Here is a 19036-nt window from a genome sequence, read left to right as displayed (position 1 = left end):
ATGTTTGCCACAATTTTGAGATAAAAAAGAAGGAGATAAAAAAGTTCAAACGTAAAAGGCAAATACAGCTGAAACTGTATACTTTTTTATCTCCTGGTTGAACCTAATAAAAGTATCTTTAGAGTTCAGACCTTTATGCATTTTCATACTGATTAAAGATGTAGCCAAAAGGTGTCTGCACCTTCTGGCTACAGCTTTGTACATAAATCCATAATCCATTGATCCTTTGTTCAGACAATGAGGTCATTATTTGGCTTTAACAATACATCAACATCACTTCTTAAATCAAATTCAACACAGGATCTAAGCATCATTAATTGAGCCTTGAATTAATACAAAGTATACAAACTTAAAAGCAAGCAATGTATATGGTTCACTACCATTCAAAAGTTTAAGGTCAGTCATTTTTTTAAAGAAATACTTATATTCAGCATATGCAATGCATTTATTCCATCAAATGTGACAGTAAAGACATTTATGATGATTATGTCACACTAAAGATTAGAGTAATGGCTACTGAAAATTCAGCTTTGGCATCACAGGAATAAGTTACATTTTAAACTAGATTAAAATAGAAAACAGTTTTAAATTGTAATACATTTCACAATTTTACTGTTTTTACTGTATTTTGTATTTTTAAAAAATGCAGCCTTGGTGAGAATAAGAAACGTCTTTCAAAAACTTTGCTTATACAATGTCTGATTAAAAACAGAAGAGAGTAACACCGTATACTGTTTTTAAATATATATTTTGCAGGACTATTTTACATGTCAGCCTTTAGAATTACCTGCCAATATTTTACAAATAAAACTAAATAACTTGATTAGCTTTAAGGGGTTAGTTCACCCAAAAATGAAAATCCTGTCATTAATCGCTCACCCTCATGTCGTTCTAAACCTGTAAGACCTTTGTTCATCTTCGGAACACAAAGTAAGATATTTTTTATGAAATCCGAGAGCTCTCTGACTGCTCCATAGACAGCAATTTAATGAACACTTTCAAGGCCCAGAAAGGTAGGTAAAACATTGTTAAAATCGTCGATGTGACTCCAGTGGCTCAACATTAATTTTATGAAGCGACGAGAATGAAAGAAGCAAAAATAACAACTTTATTCTGCAATTTCTTCTAGTCTGTGGCAAGACTCTTACACTGTTGACGTAGTGTAAACAGTGCCGCGCGCACTTCCAGAACGCTGGCTTACCATTGGCCGACGCACCAACACATGCGCACAAGTCATTCTGCCGTAGAACTAGGAAGCGCTGCACTGTTTACACTACGTCAACAGCGTAAGAGTCTTACACAGGCTAGAAGAAATTGTTGAATAAAGTCGTTATTTTTTGTTGGGGTTGCGCACAAAAAGTATTCTCGTTGCTTCATACAGTAAATTTTACGATGAACCACTGAAGTCACATGGACAATGGAGGGGTCAGAAAGCTCTCAGATATCATCAAAAATATCTTCATTTGTGTTCCGAAGATGAAGGAAGGTCTTGCGGGTTTGGAATGACATGAGGGTGAGTAAATGATGACAGGATTTTCATTTTTAGGTGAACTAACCCATATCACACTTGCTTCATTTGGCCTCCAAATCAGGCCTCTCTATAGTGAACTAAAATGTAAAATCTCAGAAAGTGGTCTGAATATGGATCACTAACATACATTGTGAATGCAAAGCACCCCAGGCTAACTTTAATTCAATTGAATTCCAATTCAAAATACTTTTGGCCCTACACACGCTAATGCTGTGTTCCCCTACCTGACACAAGGAAAAAATAAACAAAATAGCAATGCTATTGTTAGCTTTGTAGGTGTTTGACTGTAAACAAAGCCTCCTCTGCATGTGCTCTGCTTGTGACTCATTATATAGAGGGTGATTTGCCACACTGTAAACCCTCAAAATAATTAATTGGTTTGAGTAGAGCCAACTCAAATTAGTTCAATCAAATTAACTTTTATGAGTATTTAGAATTTTCTTTTTCGTTTTGAGTTTGAAACAATAGTTTCATTGTTTCGAGTTTTATGAACTTGTTTCTTTTAATTTAGACAAACTTAAATGTAACTGATACTGGGCTGGGATTTCTATTTCCCAGCATGCTTTGTCATAACACTCAAAAGGGAGAGTAAACGCTAAAATAAAGTGTTATATAATGTTTTTTTGTGCAAGATTACAGTAAACAGTATGTTAAATGTTCTATATTGCTGTACTCATTCAGCAAGTGTTATGCTATGCTAATTCTATCAAAGCATTGTGTTACCAATTAGCAAGGTAGCATTTATTGAATTAGCTAGTTACTAAATTAGAAATTAACTATTAAATATTTAAGTTGATCATTTTAATGTAAATGTATGAATTAGCTTACACAAATATGTGAAGTTAAGAGCAATTAAAATGTATGAGTACAAAATAAAAATATGCAAGTTCTGCTTACTTAAACTTTACATTTCCTAACTTAAATTTGATGTAACTGATTGCCTCATTTTTTTTTTAGAGAGAGAGTTTTGCCAACTTATTCATGTTTGACACTTCTATCCAATGTTGGAAATTTGACTCGCTGATGCATTTAATTTGCTTAAAAGTGAATGTTTCTCATCTACTTGGGTGTTGGGAAGTTTACATCTCAGCAGAACATGATTTCTGCATGAGAAATTGGAATTCTGATATCAAGTTCTGTTTATAGTTCTGTTGCAGTTGTCCAATATGCGCTGCATGAAGCTAAATCTCCAGAAATAGGACTGAGTACTGCTAAAGTTTAACGTCACCCCATTCCCCTTTGGACCCACCAGAACTATCACATCCACTCCAGCTTGCATGAGCAGGTCTAGGCGGTACTTGTCGTCCTCTCGGGTGCCAATGGCAGCGCCACACAGGAGCTGTTTGCGAGAGTCTTTGGAGGCTAGAGGATAGTCTCTGTTCTTCTTTAAATCGGTACGAGCTATTATAGCTACGAGCTCATCGCTGTCATTCACTATAGGCAGTTTACCTGAGAGAGAAAAACAGGAATGTGATCAACAAGCTTGTGCTAAACATCACAACACAAACAGGACTGAAGTTAACGCTCATACCTTTTTTACTGCGCTGTAAGATGTCATTTGCCTCTTTTAACGTTACACCTGCTGGAGCAACCACTAAATCTTCTCGTTTTGTCATTGACTGGAGGATTAAAGAGATTAATAATGTAGTATTAGTAGCAGTCAGGGCTATTATGAGTGTTTAAAGACAACATGAACAACATGAGAAAATGTACCCTATTTATTTTCTTAATAAATGTACCAGTTTTATTGTGATTCATCAGTGATCAATGTTATTTTACATTCTAAATTAATATTTTATATACACTACCATTCAAATCTTTGAGGTCAAGATGTTGTTGAAATATTATTGCAAAAAAAAAGTTTTTTTTTAATGTAATGCATCATTACTCCAGACTTCAGTGTCACATCCTTAAGAAATCATTCTGATATGATGATGTGCTGCTCAAGAAACATTTATTATCATTATCAATGTTCAAGGTTTCTTTGAATAGAAAGTTCAAAAGAACAGAATTTATTTGAAATATACATTTTTGGTAACAAGTCTTTACTGACACTTTTAAACAATTTACTGCATCCTTGCTAAATAAAACTTCAATCAAATCTTGATGGATCAAGTTCTGCTCTACATTTAGTTTCACTCAAAAGTGCCAGTTAAATGAATACCCAGATTATGAAACATCGCTTAATTTGGAATCTAGCTTCAAATTATTAAAGCTAAATTAGCAAAAATCACAAACCTCCTCCAGCGGCCTATCGTAATCTTTCTCTGACAGGAAGTCAATGTCTCGTGATGTAACAATGCCCACCAGCTTGCTGCCCATCTTGCCAGTTTCGGTAACCGGGATGCCGGAGAAACCGTGCCGTACCTTTGCTTCAAACACATCACCAACAGTGTGCCGTGGGCTCATCACTACAGGGTCCGTAATGAAGCCCTGCTCAAATTTCTGCCAGTATGACAGATACAAAACATACAAATTATCGCTATTTATAAGTAAAACTTGAACCCAAAAATCGAATAAAACTGTATTATCATAGAGAATTTAACATAGACAACTGATCAGATTTATAAAATACAACTTTTACATTTGTATTGAATTCCGTCAAAAGTGCGTCTCTGTGACCTCTGACTGACCTTGACTTTCCGGACCTCGTTGGCCTGGAACTCAGGTGTGCAGTTGTGATGAATGATTCCAATTCCACCCATGAGCTACGGGACAAACCAGTGAATGAAATGGAAAAGCAATTGCAGATTTGTTGGATTATATATTAGGGCTGTTTAACGATTAATCGCGACTAATCGCATCCGAAATAAAAAATTTGTGTTTACATAATATATATGTGTGTGTGCTGTGTATAACTATGTATATATAAATACACACACATGCATGTGTATATTTAAGAAAAAATATAAAATTTAAAATATTTTTATTTTTATATATATATATAATATAAATTATATAAATATATTTACGGTATATACATGAAACTATTTCTTAAATATATACATGCGTGTGTATTCAAATATACATAATAATTATTCACAACACACACAGATATATTATGTAAACACAAACTTTTATTTCGGATGCGATTAGTCGTGATTAATCATTAAACAGCCCTATTATATATATTGTTTCTGTAAATGTTACTTACAGCCATAGCGATGGCCATGGAGGACTCTGTGACTGTGTCCATGGGAGAGGAAATGAGTGGCGTCTTCAGGCTTATCTTCCGGGTCAGGGCCGAGGTCAAATCCTGACATCATAACACATGACCGTTACGAAAAATCTAAGGGGGCAAAGTATCTATATAAACCGACATGAGAGATGTTCTAATTAATGCCACTTTTGGACACAAGAACTGGCCCCTCGACTGTACCTGGTATTTACAAAGGGTTTTTTTTCTCCACCATTTCTGTCACCGATGGAGTTTGCGTTCCTCACTTAATATTTGGCAATACTGACTTGACTGCACTGACACTATTGGATGGAACTGAGCTGGATGATGACATCAATGTTTTCCCCAAAGCTGCTTTATAGATGAAATGAACTCATTCAATACTTGATGAACTTTACACAGTTAGTGAACCGAGCTAAATCAACACTGAACTGAATTCAGCTGAATAATGACTGTTTACTATTGTCTTTTTATAACTGCTTTACAGCAGAACTGAATCAACTGCATCATTAAATCATTATTTTATCAGTAAAGCTGCTTTGAAATAATCTGTATTGTATAAAGCTATATATTAATAAAGGTGACTAGAGTCTGCTACTTCGGTGTATGTAAAAATGACATTTTGTGTTTCATGAGAGAAATAAAATCATACAGGTTTGAACCAGCATGAAGGTGAGCAATAAGTTGAATTAAATACGTTTAAGTTGAAGTAATCAAAGTACAAAAACTAAAACTGAAATAAAAATAAAGATAAATAGAAATATAAAAAAGTGCACAAAGCAAAATTACTCAAACTAAAGTTTACATTTTAAAAATAAAAGCTAATTCAAAATAATATATAAATAACACTGACTCAGAGAGTCCCGCCAACTGATTTCATCTCAATGGCCATGCCTTATTTTTCTTCCTCTCTAACACCTGTGTCCCATCATTAGCCGTAGCTCAGCGTAATCTCAGAAGTGTTTAAAGAAATCACAAACAGCGTTGTGTATCTGCGTTTACCTCAGCAGGAAGCAAACCCACTTGGTCTACTGGGAAAAGTCCAAAAAGTTTAACTAGACTCCTAAATTCCCAATTACACAATCACAAAAATGTGAAATAACCCCACGAACATGCCATAAACAAACACACACACATACGTACGTAATACGCAAATATTCCTAGAAGAGGAATTTTTAATAAGCAAATATTCCTAGAAAATCTTATAAGAAATTAGCTTTTCAACAAACGAAGATAGTCCTTATTAAGTTTAAGTGATTTCCTGTTTAACTAAGTTATTAGCTTATAATCTATCCCTGGAAAGTGAATTTGCTGCATCTTTAATTAAAAATGTGTTTAAAGTTGTGGCTCCAAGGGGATTGATTGATATTTGTTTCGTCCTGGTCTCGCTCTCTTTCACACACACACACACACACACCTGAGCTTCACTGCCTGTGACAACATGCCCAGCACACCAGGGACTATATGGATGCTAACACTGCCATGTTATCACATACTGTCCTTTGCAGATCTTCCACCTCATTGATAGTTAAAGAGCTTTGTTTCCATCAACAGAGCATCTGAGTTGAAAAAGGATCCTTTGCACTAAATTGTCTACTAATACAAGTGCAATTTTGTCATTAACCTTTGCTAAACATTTGTACTCACCACTTCATCGGATGTGAAGTCAATGAAGCCAGGCAGTATCAGGAAATCACTGAATGAGGAAGGACAGATGGCAGAGTTAGGCAACAATGACCTTTAGATCAGCAAATTATGAATCAGAACATTATCAAAATTACAGAACGCTTATACAAACACTCAAATCTGTCAAAAACAGGAAAAACACTAAAGCCGGGGGCACAGTGCACAATTTATAATAGTCCTTTACAATTGTTGCTTGTCTGACTGCATGATCCTCTTGTGGGATCTCAGTTGCCATTAATGTCAGACTATACGACAGTCAAGACGCGTTAAAAACGGATGCGCGCATGAAAACTTGTCCAGAGTTTTACATCATCAACCTGTTTAGTGACAGTCAGCTGCATTACACGCAGGGCTGAAATGATGGCTAACAAAGAAATCTCTAGAGATCATTTTGTCGGTGAACATGTCAAACTAACAACCAAAGACTACAGATTTTAGCCTTGGGTCAGAGGAATCTTTTAGGATTTTCAAAATGTGTCTAAGATGACTAGCCTGGGAAAACCCAGACAACTTCCGGCAAATTTAGATTTTTTTAAATTTAGATTTAGATACTACTGAGAATGGTCTGGTTTTAACCAGGCTATAAGATGACCAAATCATGGCCAAAATTGTACAGTGTGAACCTGGCTTAAGGCCTCAGTTAAATTGGGTACCTTAGAAAAAAAAAAGATCGGTGTGCAACTTGAGACAAAACAATAGCACTGACTTTTTACAAAATGTCAGTGCAAGTTGCTTTCAGTTAAGACAGCTCAAACATGCATTTTAGTCTGGGACTAGGACTGGGACTTAAAGGGATAATTCACCCAAAAATGAAAATTCTTTCATCATTTACTCACCCTCAAGTTGTTCCAAACCTTTTCGAAAGTTTCTTTCTTCTGTTGAACACAAAAATTATATTTTAAAGAATGTTGGTAATCAGACTGTAGCTACTAACTTTCGTGCTATTTTTTCCGTATTATGGAAGTCAATGGAGTCCATTAACTTTTTGATTGCCAATATTCTTTAAAATATCTTCTTTTGTATTAAACAGAAGAAAGAAACTCATACAGGTTTGGAACAACTTGAGGGTGAGAAAGTTCCGGATGTTGATCTCTCGGGAGTTCCGGCGGAGTACTCTGATCTGTGTCGGGTGTTCAGTAGGGCCCGGGCTACTTCCCTGCCTCCTCACCGGTCGTATGATTGTGAAATCAAACTTCTCTCAGACACTTCTCCGCCTAAGGGTCGCATATTTTCCCTTTCTAAACCAGAGAGAGAGGCTATGGATAAGTACATTAATGAGTCTCTTAATGCCGGTCTCATTCGCCGCTCCTCGTCTCCAGCTGGCGCTGGTTTTTTCTTTGTTAAGAAGAAAGACGGGTCCCTTCGTCCGTGCATTGATTACAGAGGGCTGAATGACATTACTGTTAAGAATAAATACCCCTTGCCTTTAATGTCGTCAGCGTTCGAGTTACTTCAGGGAGCGCACGTGTTTACCAAGTTAGATCTGCGCAACGCTTATCACTTGGTACGTATCAAGGAGGGCGATGAGTGGAAGACAGCCTTTAATACACCATCAGGGCACTGGGAATACTGCGTTCTTCCGTTCGGTCTTTGTAACGCACCGGCTGTCTTCCAAACCATGGTCAATGAAGTGCTGGGTGACATGATTAACAAATTTGTCTTTGTGTATCTCGATGACATTCTCATCTTTTCTCCCTCTATGCAGATACACACCCAGCATGTTCGCCAGGTTTTACAACGGCTGTTAGAGAATCAGCTCTTTGTTAAGGCGGAGAAGTGTGAGTTCCACAGGGAGTCGGTTTCGTTTCTGGGTTTTGTCATAGCCGAGGGAGAGATTCGTCCCGATCCTGCTAAAGTTAAAGCGGTCGCCGAATGGCCAGTGCCCGACACTCGTAAAGAGCTTCAGCGATTTCTGGGCTTCGCCAACTTTTATCGGCGTTTCATCAGAAACTTTGGTCAGATCGCTAAACCTCTTACCGCTCTTACTTCCTCTAAAGTGTGTTTCCGTTGGAATACTGAGGCTCAGGAGGCCTTTGATGAATTAAAGTCCCGTTTCATCTCTGCACCTGTTCTTTCTATTCCCGATGCGGCGAAACAATTTATAGTGGAGGTGGATGCATCTGATGTCGGGGTTGGCGCCGTTTTATCTCAGCGATCCTCTGTTGACGGGAAAGTGCATCCGTGCGCTTTTTTCTCTCATCGGTTAAACCCAGCGGAGCGAAATTACGACATAGGTAATCGGGAGCTGCTGGCGGTTAGACTCGCTCTGGGTGAGTGGCGTCACTGGTTGGAGGGAACCTCGGAACCCTTTCTGGTCTGGACGGATCATAAGAATTTGGAATATATCCGTTCAGCCAGAAGATTAACATCTAGACAGGCTCGCTGGGCACTTTTCTTCGAGCGTTTTGACTTCACCCTCTCGTACCGGCCGGGGTCTAAAAACACTAAACCTGACGCTCTCTCCCGTCTGTTCGAGGGTTCCGGCTCGGAGCGGACCGAGACCATTCTCCCGGAGGGGAGGGTGGTCGGTGCCCTCGTGTGGGGAATCGAGCAGCGGGTGAGAGAGGCCGGCCGAGAGGGGGAGGTCCCGGAGGGGTGTCCGGCGGGTCGTCTATGGGTTCCTGAGCGTCTACGTTCCGATGTCATCCGGTGGGGTCACGAATCCAAGTTTGTCGGCCATCCAGGAATTCGGAGAACGTTGGCTGCCATCCGTCAACGTTTTTGGTGGTCTTCTATGACTTCGGACGTCAGACAGTTCGTATTAGCCTGTTCAGTCTGTGCTTGTAATAAAGCATCTAATCAACCTCCCGCTGGTCTGCTTAAATCTTTGCCCGTCCCTTCCCGCCCCTGGTCTCATATAGCCCTTGATTTTGTCACCGGCTTACCGGCGTCGAATGGTAACACTGTCGTATTGACTGTGGTGGATCGTTTTTCTAAAGCGGTTCATTTTATTCCCCTGCCTAAACTTCCTTCTGCCAAGGAGATGGCTCAGGTTTTGATTAATCACGTCTTTCGGTTACACGGCATTCCGACTGATGTAGTTTCAGATAGGGGTCCTCAGTTCATCTCTCATTTTTGGCAGGAGTTTTGTAGACAGATCGGCGCTACAGCCAGCCTGTCTTCTGGTTATCATCCGCAGACCAATGGGCAATGCGAACGGGCTAATCAGGATCTTGGTCGAACGCTTCGCTGTCTGTCGTCTAAATATCCGAATTCTTGGTGCCAACAGCTTCCTTGGGTTGAGTATTCTCATAATTCTCTTCCCGTCGCATCCACTAATTTGTCTCCGTTCGAATTATCTGTCGGATATCAACCTCCCCTTTTCCCATCACAGGAGCCCGACGCAGCGGTTCCGTCTGCTTTAGCTTTCGTGCGCAGGTGCAGACGTACTTGGAAGAAAGCTAAATCACTCTTGTTACAAAACTCCAGACGAACCAAAGCTGCGGCTGACCGTCACCGGCGACCTCCACCCCGTTATGTGTGTGGACAAAAGGTATGGCTTTCCACCAAGGATCTGCCTCTCCGTGAGCCTTCTCGTAAGCTGGCTCCTCGTTTCATTGGGCCATACAGTATATCTAAGGTCATTAATCCGGTAGCGGTCAAGCTTAAGTTACCTCCTATTCTTGGTCGGGTTCACCCAGTTTTTCATGTATCCAGGGTTAAACCTGTGATTTTTGCCCAGAACAATCCCCCTGTCTCTGCCCCTAAACCCCCCGCCCCTCGTCTAGTGGATGGTGCTCCTGCCTATACTGTTAGGAGATTACTAGATTCTCGTCGCAGGGGCAGAGGTTTTCAGTATTTAGTGGACTGGGAGGGTTACGGTCCGGAGGAGAGGTCCTGGGTTCCGGCCCGGGATATACTGGATCCTGACCTGATCGAGGATCTCCGTCGGCGACAGGGTGAGTCTCCTCCATGCCCGTCCGGTGCCGGTCATGGGGGGGGGGATACTGTCAGGACTCCTGGGTGATCATGTGTGTGTGTGTATGTTGTCTTACCTGTTGGTGGTGGTTCCTCACGGGTTCACTGGCTCCTCCCGCTCGTTTCAGTAATTGTTCACCTGTCGTGTCTCATCAGCTGTTCCCTTTTTATAGCACTCTGTCCTGTCTCTCGTCGCGTGCTCATTGTCTTGGTTGGTCTGTCATGCTGTCCTTGTCCAGTCGGTTCATCTTGCTGTTCCTCTCCAATTCCTCAGGTTCGGTCGCAGGCATCTGGAGGTTCGTCTTAGCCCAGAGTTCACACGCCTGTGGATATCGTGAACTTGACCTCGAGTGAACTGTGTTCTGTTTCCTGGTATTACTGGTGCGCTTTGTTTTTAGGCGAGATCCAGTATCGTCCAGGTTCCTGCTGTATGAGGATTTCTTCCCGGTCTACCGACCAGAGTGGATTACCTCGTGGAACGCCGCGTGTGGTCTCTGTTCTGTGGACTGTGACTTTTGTGCTTCATCTGACCCTCCCTTGCCTCCTTCAAATAAACATTTGTGAACTTGCATTTGGCTCCGAGACTCTTTATGACAGTTATTATTGCTCTATTTAATTTCAAACGGTTCTAAAGCAGAGAAGAGAAACATTTCTCATTCAAAGCACTGAAAGCAGTGATTTATGTTTTCTTTTTCAGGTTTGAAAATGCCATATCCAATACCCTGTGCCATTCAATTTTGTTTTATTTAATGACATGTATGTCAAAGATACAGGAGAGTGATAATACACACATAGCAGCCAATAAAATCTGTTGTTCAATATCTGACTGCTTAAAAATTTGCCTTGTTGTGTGCAGTAGAATTTTGATGCATCGCAATGCATCGTAGAATCGAATTGAATCGAATCGTTACCTGGTGAATCGTAATCGAATCGAATTGTGAGGGCAGTGCCAATGCACACCCCTAGTAAATGATGACAGAATTTTCACTTTTGGGTGAACTATCCCTTTAAGAAAGGAAGATGTGTTCGGAGTTTTGCCGACCGTTTAATCTATCAACTAGCTCCGCTTCACCTTCTTCGTTGCTCTGATTGGTTGTAGCGCTATCCTATTGTGTGCAGAGGGAATTTGAAAGACAACCGTTTATCCCGCACCTCGGATTGAGCCCTGCCAATGGTGAGTTCCCAGACCCAACATCTTGATGTGGGTCTGGCTTGTCAGGCTACAAGGATGCATTAAATGTATCAAAGTTTTTAATCAGTTTTTAATGTATAATAGATTTCTATTTCAACTTTTGTCTATTAATCAAAGAATCCTGAAAAATGTATAATTGTTTCCACAAGTATATTAAGCAGCACAACTCTTCATCATTCATAATAGGAAGAAATGTTTCTTAAGCAAGAAAAGAGCATAAGAGACTTTTTCAAAAACATTAAAAAACCTGACCGAGCCCGAACTTTTGAACGGCAGTGTAAGTCGACTGATTACAGTGATGCAGTGTATGAGCAAATTAATATATGCATGTTTACCTGTAGCATGAATACTTAGTAGCCACAAATGATGCACTTGCACGCGCATGTCTCTGATCTTGTCAAGGAGGAGTTATATAATCTACTTAAGGTGTGGCGTGCAGAGACGTCCTGTTAATGTTCTTAACCGTGTCACCAATGTCACACGCACACACGTAGCCTCTTTCTAAAGCAGTGGTAGTGTACTAAAAACGTGTGGGCAAACTAAAAAGATAAGAAATGTAGGTTAATTTCACACACACACTACCATTCAAAAGTTTAGGGTTGATAATATTTTGTAATGTTTTTGATAGTCTCTTATGCTCACCAAGCATTATTTGATGAAGAATACAATATCGGTAGAATTATTATTACTTTACAGCCACTTTTGACAATCGAATGGATCATTGCTAAATTAATTTCCTTTTAAAAAAACATTACTGACCCCAAAACTGAAGTGGTACCCAGTGGTACCACTTAGGATCTAACTTCAGTTAAAAGCACTGTGTATCATGGCTACTATTAGACAGTGTTGAAACTACATCCCTCACTTTAAAGCACAATAATGTTTTGATAAGGACTGGATTTATCAGTCTCAGGAGGATGTGTGAGAAGGCACAGTTCAGTGTCCCGCCCCATGTGGCCTAATGCTCATAAAACATCCATTAGACCAGATTAAACACTCTAGCCAGCATGATAAAAATAGACACGGAGACCACTGATCTGCTAGCAAGAGTTTCTAGAAGGCTGGGAAAGCACATGCTCGTACTCACACACACAAACATGCTCATTTAATGCAGTGGCGTACATCATATAAAATCCCATGTTGCATTTTAATTGATATTAAAGCACACGATGAGTGAGCATGCTATGACATCTGGACAAAAAGGACCACACATGCACTCTGGCTTTTGCATTGTCCCATAAACATGGGCTGCATGTGCTGGGACCGAGCACTTGAGCTCCCCGTTGCTATGGAGACGCACAGAGGGTTGCCATGGAGCTGAGAGCCATCTCACTGACAGATGTCCAGAGAGATGCCTACCTAGAGTGCATGCGTGTGTGCAAAAGAGTGAAACTACACATGATAGGACCAGCTTTGACATTATGCTGTCTCTGTTTGTCTGACCTATGATAGTACGTGTATGTGTCTGATTACAAGGCAGAGAATCTAAAGGGTTTTTGTGCACATGATCCTAATCTTTTAGACTTAGCCTACTTGTATGTGAGACCATCGCCGATGGCAAAGAGCTGCTGGGCAGTGAGTCCATCCTCTGGAACATACCCAGTTCCTCCGCTGATGAGGTAATCAGCCATGCTACAATCATGAACACATGCAAAAGAGAGGTTGTAACACATGCAAATAAAATTTGCTTTCAACTTTATCATAAGCTGATTGCACAACCATCCACTGACAACAACAATGTTGTCCTACATATAAACCAATACAACAACTGACATGTCAAGCAGAAGTTATCACAATCATAGGGGGAACATGATTGACAGACAGACAGACAGACAGACAGACAGACAGACAGACAGACAGACAGACAGACAGACAGACAGATAGATAGATAGATAGATAGATAGATAGATAGATAGATAGATAGATAGATAGATAGATAGATAGATAGATAGATAGATAGATAGATAGATAGATAGATAGATAGATGTGACGCAAATAAAACAAAACTGATAGTTAAGCGAGAAATGTGTCAAAAATGCATAATCAACTTGCAACTAACTTTCCGTTCATTCTCATCGATCCAGAAACATTCGGTTTAAAAGCGCAGATACAAAAACAAATGAATTCCACTTACAGGTTCGAGTTAGCTACTTACTCTTTTGGACCACTGTTATGAAAATACTTCCTTCTTCTGCTGAATATACACCCTCATGTACATGTGTATCTCACATGATGATGACGGCTATATTAAAGTGCCTTAAAAATCAACGCGGGGAACAGCAGTCTCTCATTCCGTACAACAGCGTTCAGAGGAGCGTGAAGCTGGTCTGGATGGAGGGTCTCATGGTGAGACGCGCAGCCGTGTGTCCAGAGACCGTCAACCGTGCGAACTCAAGTCACATGCTGTTTAATGAGTGGAAAGGGAAGAGGAAAGGTTGGGTTGTCGAACACTCCCCAAACCTGTTTTTGCACGTTTTCTGAGAGTCGGTAAATAAATTAAAAAAAAAAAAAAAACTCCAACGCATGTTCGTACTACCCGACAGACAGTGTCTTAGTGAAGATCATAAACAAAATCGTTATTTTTATTTTTTTTAATCGATTAAAACGATTCACAAGAAAATCGTAGCAATGCGTTCACAAATCGGACGGGATATCCGAGTCTTAGGTCATATATCCGAGTCATGGATATACTATGTGTCCACTTATTGCCTATAGCCTACTTTAAGTAGCCTATATGCCTTCTCTTTTTTTGTGAAGAAAAAATACATTAACACTCTCAAGAGTAACACTCTTTGGGACACGTATTCAAATTGCATATTTATTTTTGCATAATGATGCATTTGAAAGTTAATGGCCAAATGGATCTTCAGAAAAGTTCACATTGTTCCCAGACAGCAACATGTTGACCCCGGTTGATGTGGGCCGGACACTGTTACTGTCTAGGTTGTTGCAGATGAAATGTAACACGGATAACATTAAATAGGCTAATATGTTAAATCTTGATTATTGGTCACTCAAACCCCTTTTATCTAAACCTCTCTACTTAAAGGGTTAGTTCACCCAAAAATGAAAATTCTGTCATTAATTACTTACCCTCATGTCGTTCGACACACGTAAGACCTCCGTTCATCTTCGGAACAGAAATGAAGATATTTTAGTTGAAATCTGATGGCTCTGAAAGGCCTCCATTGGCACAATGGCACTTTACACTCTCAAGACCCTTAAAAGGTACTAAAGACGTCGTTACAAAGTCCATCTCACTACAGTGGTTCTAAAATAACTTTATGAATCGGCGAGAATAGTTTTTGTGCGCAAAAAAACCCTAAATAGCGACTTACATAGTGATGACGATTTCAAAACAAAGCATCATGAAGCTTCGAAGCGTTATGAATCAGTAAGCCGAATCATGATTCGGATCGCGTGTCAAACCGCCAAACTGCTAAAATTTGGCGATTCAAACCGCTGATTCGGCTCGCTGATTCATAACGCTTCGAAGCTTCATGATGCCTTGTTTTGAAATCGTCATCACTATGTAAGTCGTTATTTAGGGTTTTTTTGCGCACAAAAACTATTCTCGCCGATTCATAAAGTTATTTTAGAACCACTGTAGTGAGATGGACTTTGTAACGACGTCTTTAGTACCTTTTAAGGGTCTTGAGAGTGTAAAGTGCCATTGTGCCAATGGAGGCCTTTCAGAGCCATCAGATTTCAATTAAAATATCTTCATTTCTGTTCCGAAGATGAACGGAGGTCTTACGGGTGTCGAACGACATGAGGGTAAGTAATTAATGACAGAATTTTCATTTTTGGGTGAACTAACCCTTTAACCATCAGTAACACATATTCGCCATGTTTGTAGTTTTTAACACTTTTTATTTGTGTTTGTAGTTCTGAACTGAATCCTCCTCCAAAGCGCAATGGGTTGTGGCCTTGTGGGCAATATTAGCCGTGCACGGATTGCACGGATCCACACTTCAAAGAGTAGACCATTTGGTAATTTTTTTTAATAGGTCTACTCTTTTACTTTGGGACACACTCTAATTTCACATACTATTTAGGATGGATGCACATTGCCACGCAAGGATTGAACCGAGAATGTCTGAACATACCCGATTTGTAGTTAAATGAAGCTATGCGGATTATAATTATTATCTAAATTACTTTTTTTCTGTTCTTTTTTTACCGGTTCTTGGAAGCAAAACACTATTTCATCTTCAAAGTACTTTTAAAAAAAATTGTAAACCTGTGTGCTGGCTTTTAATTAAATTTGTTAAAGGATACAATTGCCTATATTTTGACGAAATGTAATTATTTATAATTTTTATATTCAAATTTTCAATACTAATTTTCCTCTGGTTTCACAGACAATGCATAGTTCCAGACTAAAATGCATGTTTGAGGTGTTTTAACAACTCGTACTGATTTATCAGGCATAGTCCTATGTGCATGTCAGTGCCATTGTTTTGTAACAAGATGCACCAGTAATGGTTTTTTTTTTTCTTTTTTTTTCTAAGGCTCGCTTATAAAAGCTACTTATTGCATTAATAATTGAACTAAGGCTTAATCCTGGCTTTATCCAAGCCCTGTCTGTGAAACTGGGCCTATACTATAATAAGTCTGTTGCATTTGTTTTTCATTCATGTAATTTCCTGTGATACCATGGCAATACAAAAAAAAATCTTTGAAACAAATATATTATATTATAAATTATCAGGATATAAACACATTGCCCAACATTGCCTAAAAAGGCATTTCTATAAAATATAAAAAAAATTATATACTGATAGGGGGTATGTATTCTGCACAAAGAATCAACTTTTAATGTACTTGCCATTCACTAGTATTCCCTGAGATTGTTGCAATTTTTGTATTTAACAAAACTGGACTTTAGTGGTTTATATTATTCGTTACAAATTAGGCTTTAATGATTAATGAAGTCTTGATTATAACACAAGGTTTGTAATGCACACTAGAGTTGCTCTACATTTAACTAGACCCATGAACCTTTAAAGACCATTAAAGGCTCTTTGAACATATAGGCAGCGTCTAACACCTAAATGACTCTAAGTGGTTATACCGACAGTTGAATCTATTCCTGATGGACATTTAATCTTGCCCTCTCAACATACACAGACGTGCTGTTCTTTCCTTACGGGATTTATACTAAACTGCAGATTAGACCTAAAGAGTACTTTATCAATGTAATCCAAAGTAGTTCGCTTCTCATCTGTCAAGAGAGCCGACTCTAATGGGAAAGAGAAAAGATGTGGTGGAAAAATGCCAAAGTCCATCTAGATTTAATTTGTTGTACGGCAACATTTCACATCTGATCTTCATGAGTCATGACACAGTTGGTAGAGAATATTTTAGATGATGCACAACATAGAAGACGTGAAAGGTGCTTTGAAGAGCTTATACGGACACGGATTGTTAGGTCATGTCTTGCATTCTAAGAGTCACATGTTCCTCACAGCCAAGCTAAGCTAAAGATCTGAAGTTCTGAGGAAGATAAATACTAGTAAACCTCAGAGGGCTGAGGTGACTATATGAGAGTGGGGGAGACGAGACCTTTGCTTGACCCTCTGTGTCGCAGGTCTCAGTGTCAAAGCTGGGATGAGGTAATAAACTGTGATGCCAGATCCAGCTGAAAGCTCATGGGGTTTTTGAATAGGTGTCATGTAGTCAAAACAACATAGCCTGTGGACATTCCCAACTATTATTTTGAAATGAGATTGTGGCTTATACAGTGGGACCAAAAAAGTACAGTATATCGAATTTAAAAATGCACAAATGTCACTATATTAGAAAAACTAAATATCGATCCAGTGGCATATATTTTAAAGAAAGATAGCACAAACACACTTTTGATAAGATTCAACTTATAAAACAATAAATTTACGGTAGTGAGGTGGACTGCCACTTAACTGTCATGTTATTATAGTTATGCAGCAAAAAGCGCTTTATCATAACAAAGCAGCTAATGAATTGTTATTCATTCAATTTTTTTGTCAGTTATTTTATTCAGAGTTTCAGAACCACTGCAATGCAATGGCATTCATGTGCAGCGTTATGTGTAAATAAAGTAATACGCACTATAATAATCATAAACCATGATTCGAAAATGATTTTGTTCACCCCAAAAAACAAATGTGCTTATTTGTTTACTGATATATAATGTATTATTTACAGGTGATCTATAATAAATTACTATCTTCACTTGTTTTGACTGGACAAAATAAAGGTCAAAACAAAACGGAGCCGCCCCACCATCATTCTTCTCTCCCACTCATTTACAGCTGTTATTTTTCTATTATTAATTCCATCAACATTTTCACCACAACATAAAATATAAATAAATGATTCACATACATACACAAAAGGGGACCAAAATCAAACATGAGTTGCCCAAAACAGTATTAATTATTAATGGGTCAAAATACATTATTAATCATGATTTAATATTCACCATTGTTTTTTGTTATAGACAGGCATTTACTGTGTATGTATATACTGTATATGTGTATAATAGGCACAGACATAATGTAAATTTGTGTCTTTATTTGTCCATCTCTATTGAATTTGATATATAATAATAATATAATCTACAATAATGTCTTAAAATGGTTAAGCCAGATTTTGTAGGGAAAAAAAACCAAGACCTCATTCATTCATAGACCTACACTATGTTCTCACCTCTCTGGTTCATACCCAGCCTGTATCCGGGTGGCACTGTAGCGCTGGGCAGCCGTCTCATGCCCATGCCCATGTAGTGCATTATGGGTAAACGGGCCATGAAAGTGGTGATCCGAGTCTCGTAATGACATCCGTGGCCTGGCTGGCTCCATATCCCCCACGATACGCCGGTAGTCAATCTGGTAGCTGTCCCTGTCCCCATCCGCATAGCGGTCATACCCGTGCCCGTCCATATCAGCGAAATCCAGCAGGTCGTCCTCCACCGTGGCTCTGTTTGAGCCTGACCGACCCTTCCAAAAATGCCTGATTTGTCTCTCCCCCGTCACCTGAGACCACCTCTCACTCTCTGCTGTTTGCTCATACACCAGGTTGCACTTTAGGTTCAAACTCTTCCACAAAGTTGAAAAGAATACAAAATAAAATAATAATAAGAAGCTGGATATGGGTGTCCTCAGTTAGATTTGTATCCAATTTGCATAAGCTATTAGCATCTTCCCAACCACAAGCCAAAGTTCAAGAGTAGTGCGAGTGCAAAGTATAGTTTATCTGCAGCAATTCAGATGAAGTTGGACAGATTCTGATCAGCAGCTGTCAATCCCAAAATGAAAATGTCCAGGATGGGATAAGACTGGCAGACTTCCCAAAAAGTTTTTTGTAGTCCCGATGATCAACCTGCAAGAAAAAACAGATCACAGAAACTCAGACAGGAGCAAACAGTAGTTAACCGGATGGCAGTCAAGCAGAAATTGAATGTGCCTGATTCTCTCTCTCCCTGTTTCACTTCAGCTAAGCTCTGTTTCTGACAGAAGCGCGTCACTTTCACAAAGAGGATTGCAGC

General features: G+C 39.3%; 1 protein-coding gene across 7 annotated transcripts in view; it reads right to left on the bottom strand.

Annotated features, from left to right (window-relative positions):
* The window catches only part of impdh1a (IMP (inosine 5'-monophosphate) dehydrogenase 1a), a 27492-nt gene extending 8456 nt beyond the window's left edge, over positions 1-19036 (bottom strand). For 2 of the 7 annotated variants that reach the window (XR_013817202.1, XM_079825492.1), the window contains exons 1-8: positions 18199-18992; positions 13039-13137; positions 6357-6405; positions 4686-4787; positions 4165-4239; positions 3770-3976; positions 3063-3150; positions 2781-2980 (exon numbers count right to left, since the gene is read on the bottom strand). Coding sequence is in view for 4 of the 7 variants with exons in the window: in XM_079825492.1 (XP_079681618.1) it covers positions 2781-2980; positions 3063-3150; positions 3770-3976; positions 4165-4239; positions 4686-4787; positions 6357-6405; positions 13039-13137; positions 18199-18431 (1053 nt within the window). In the remaining 3 variants the exon portion in view is untranslated. Of the gene's footprint in view, positions 1-2780; positions 2981-3062; positions 3151-3769; positions 3977-4164; positions 4240-4685; positions 4788-6356; positions 6406-13038; positions 13138-13639; positions 13930-18198 lie in introns of those variants that run through there. The other 5 variants (XR_013817203.1, XM_079825495.1, XR_013817204.1 and 2 more) reach the window with 3 other exon arrangements.

The sequence above is a fragment of the Gobio gobio genome (assembly GCF_949357685.1).
Source record: "Gobio gobio genome assembly, chromosome: 9".
Lineage (NCBI taxonomy): Eukaryota > Metazoa > Chordata > Actinopteri > Cypriniformes > Gobionidae > Gobio > Gobio gobio.
This window is presented reverse-complemented; position numbering and strand designations above follow the sequence as displayed.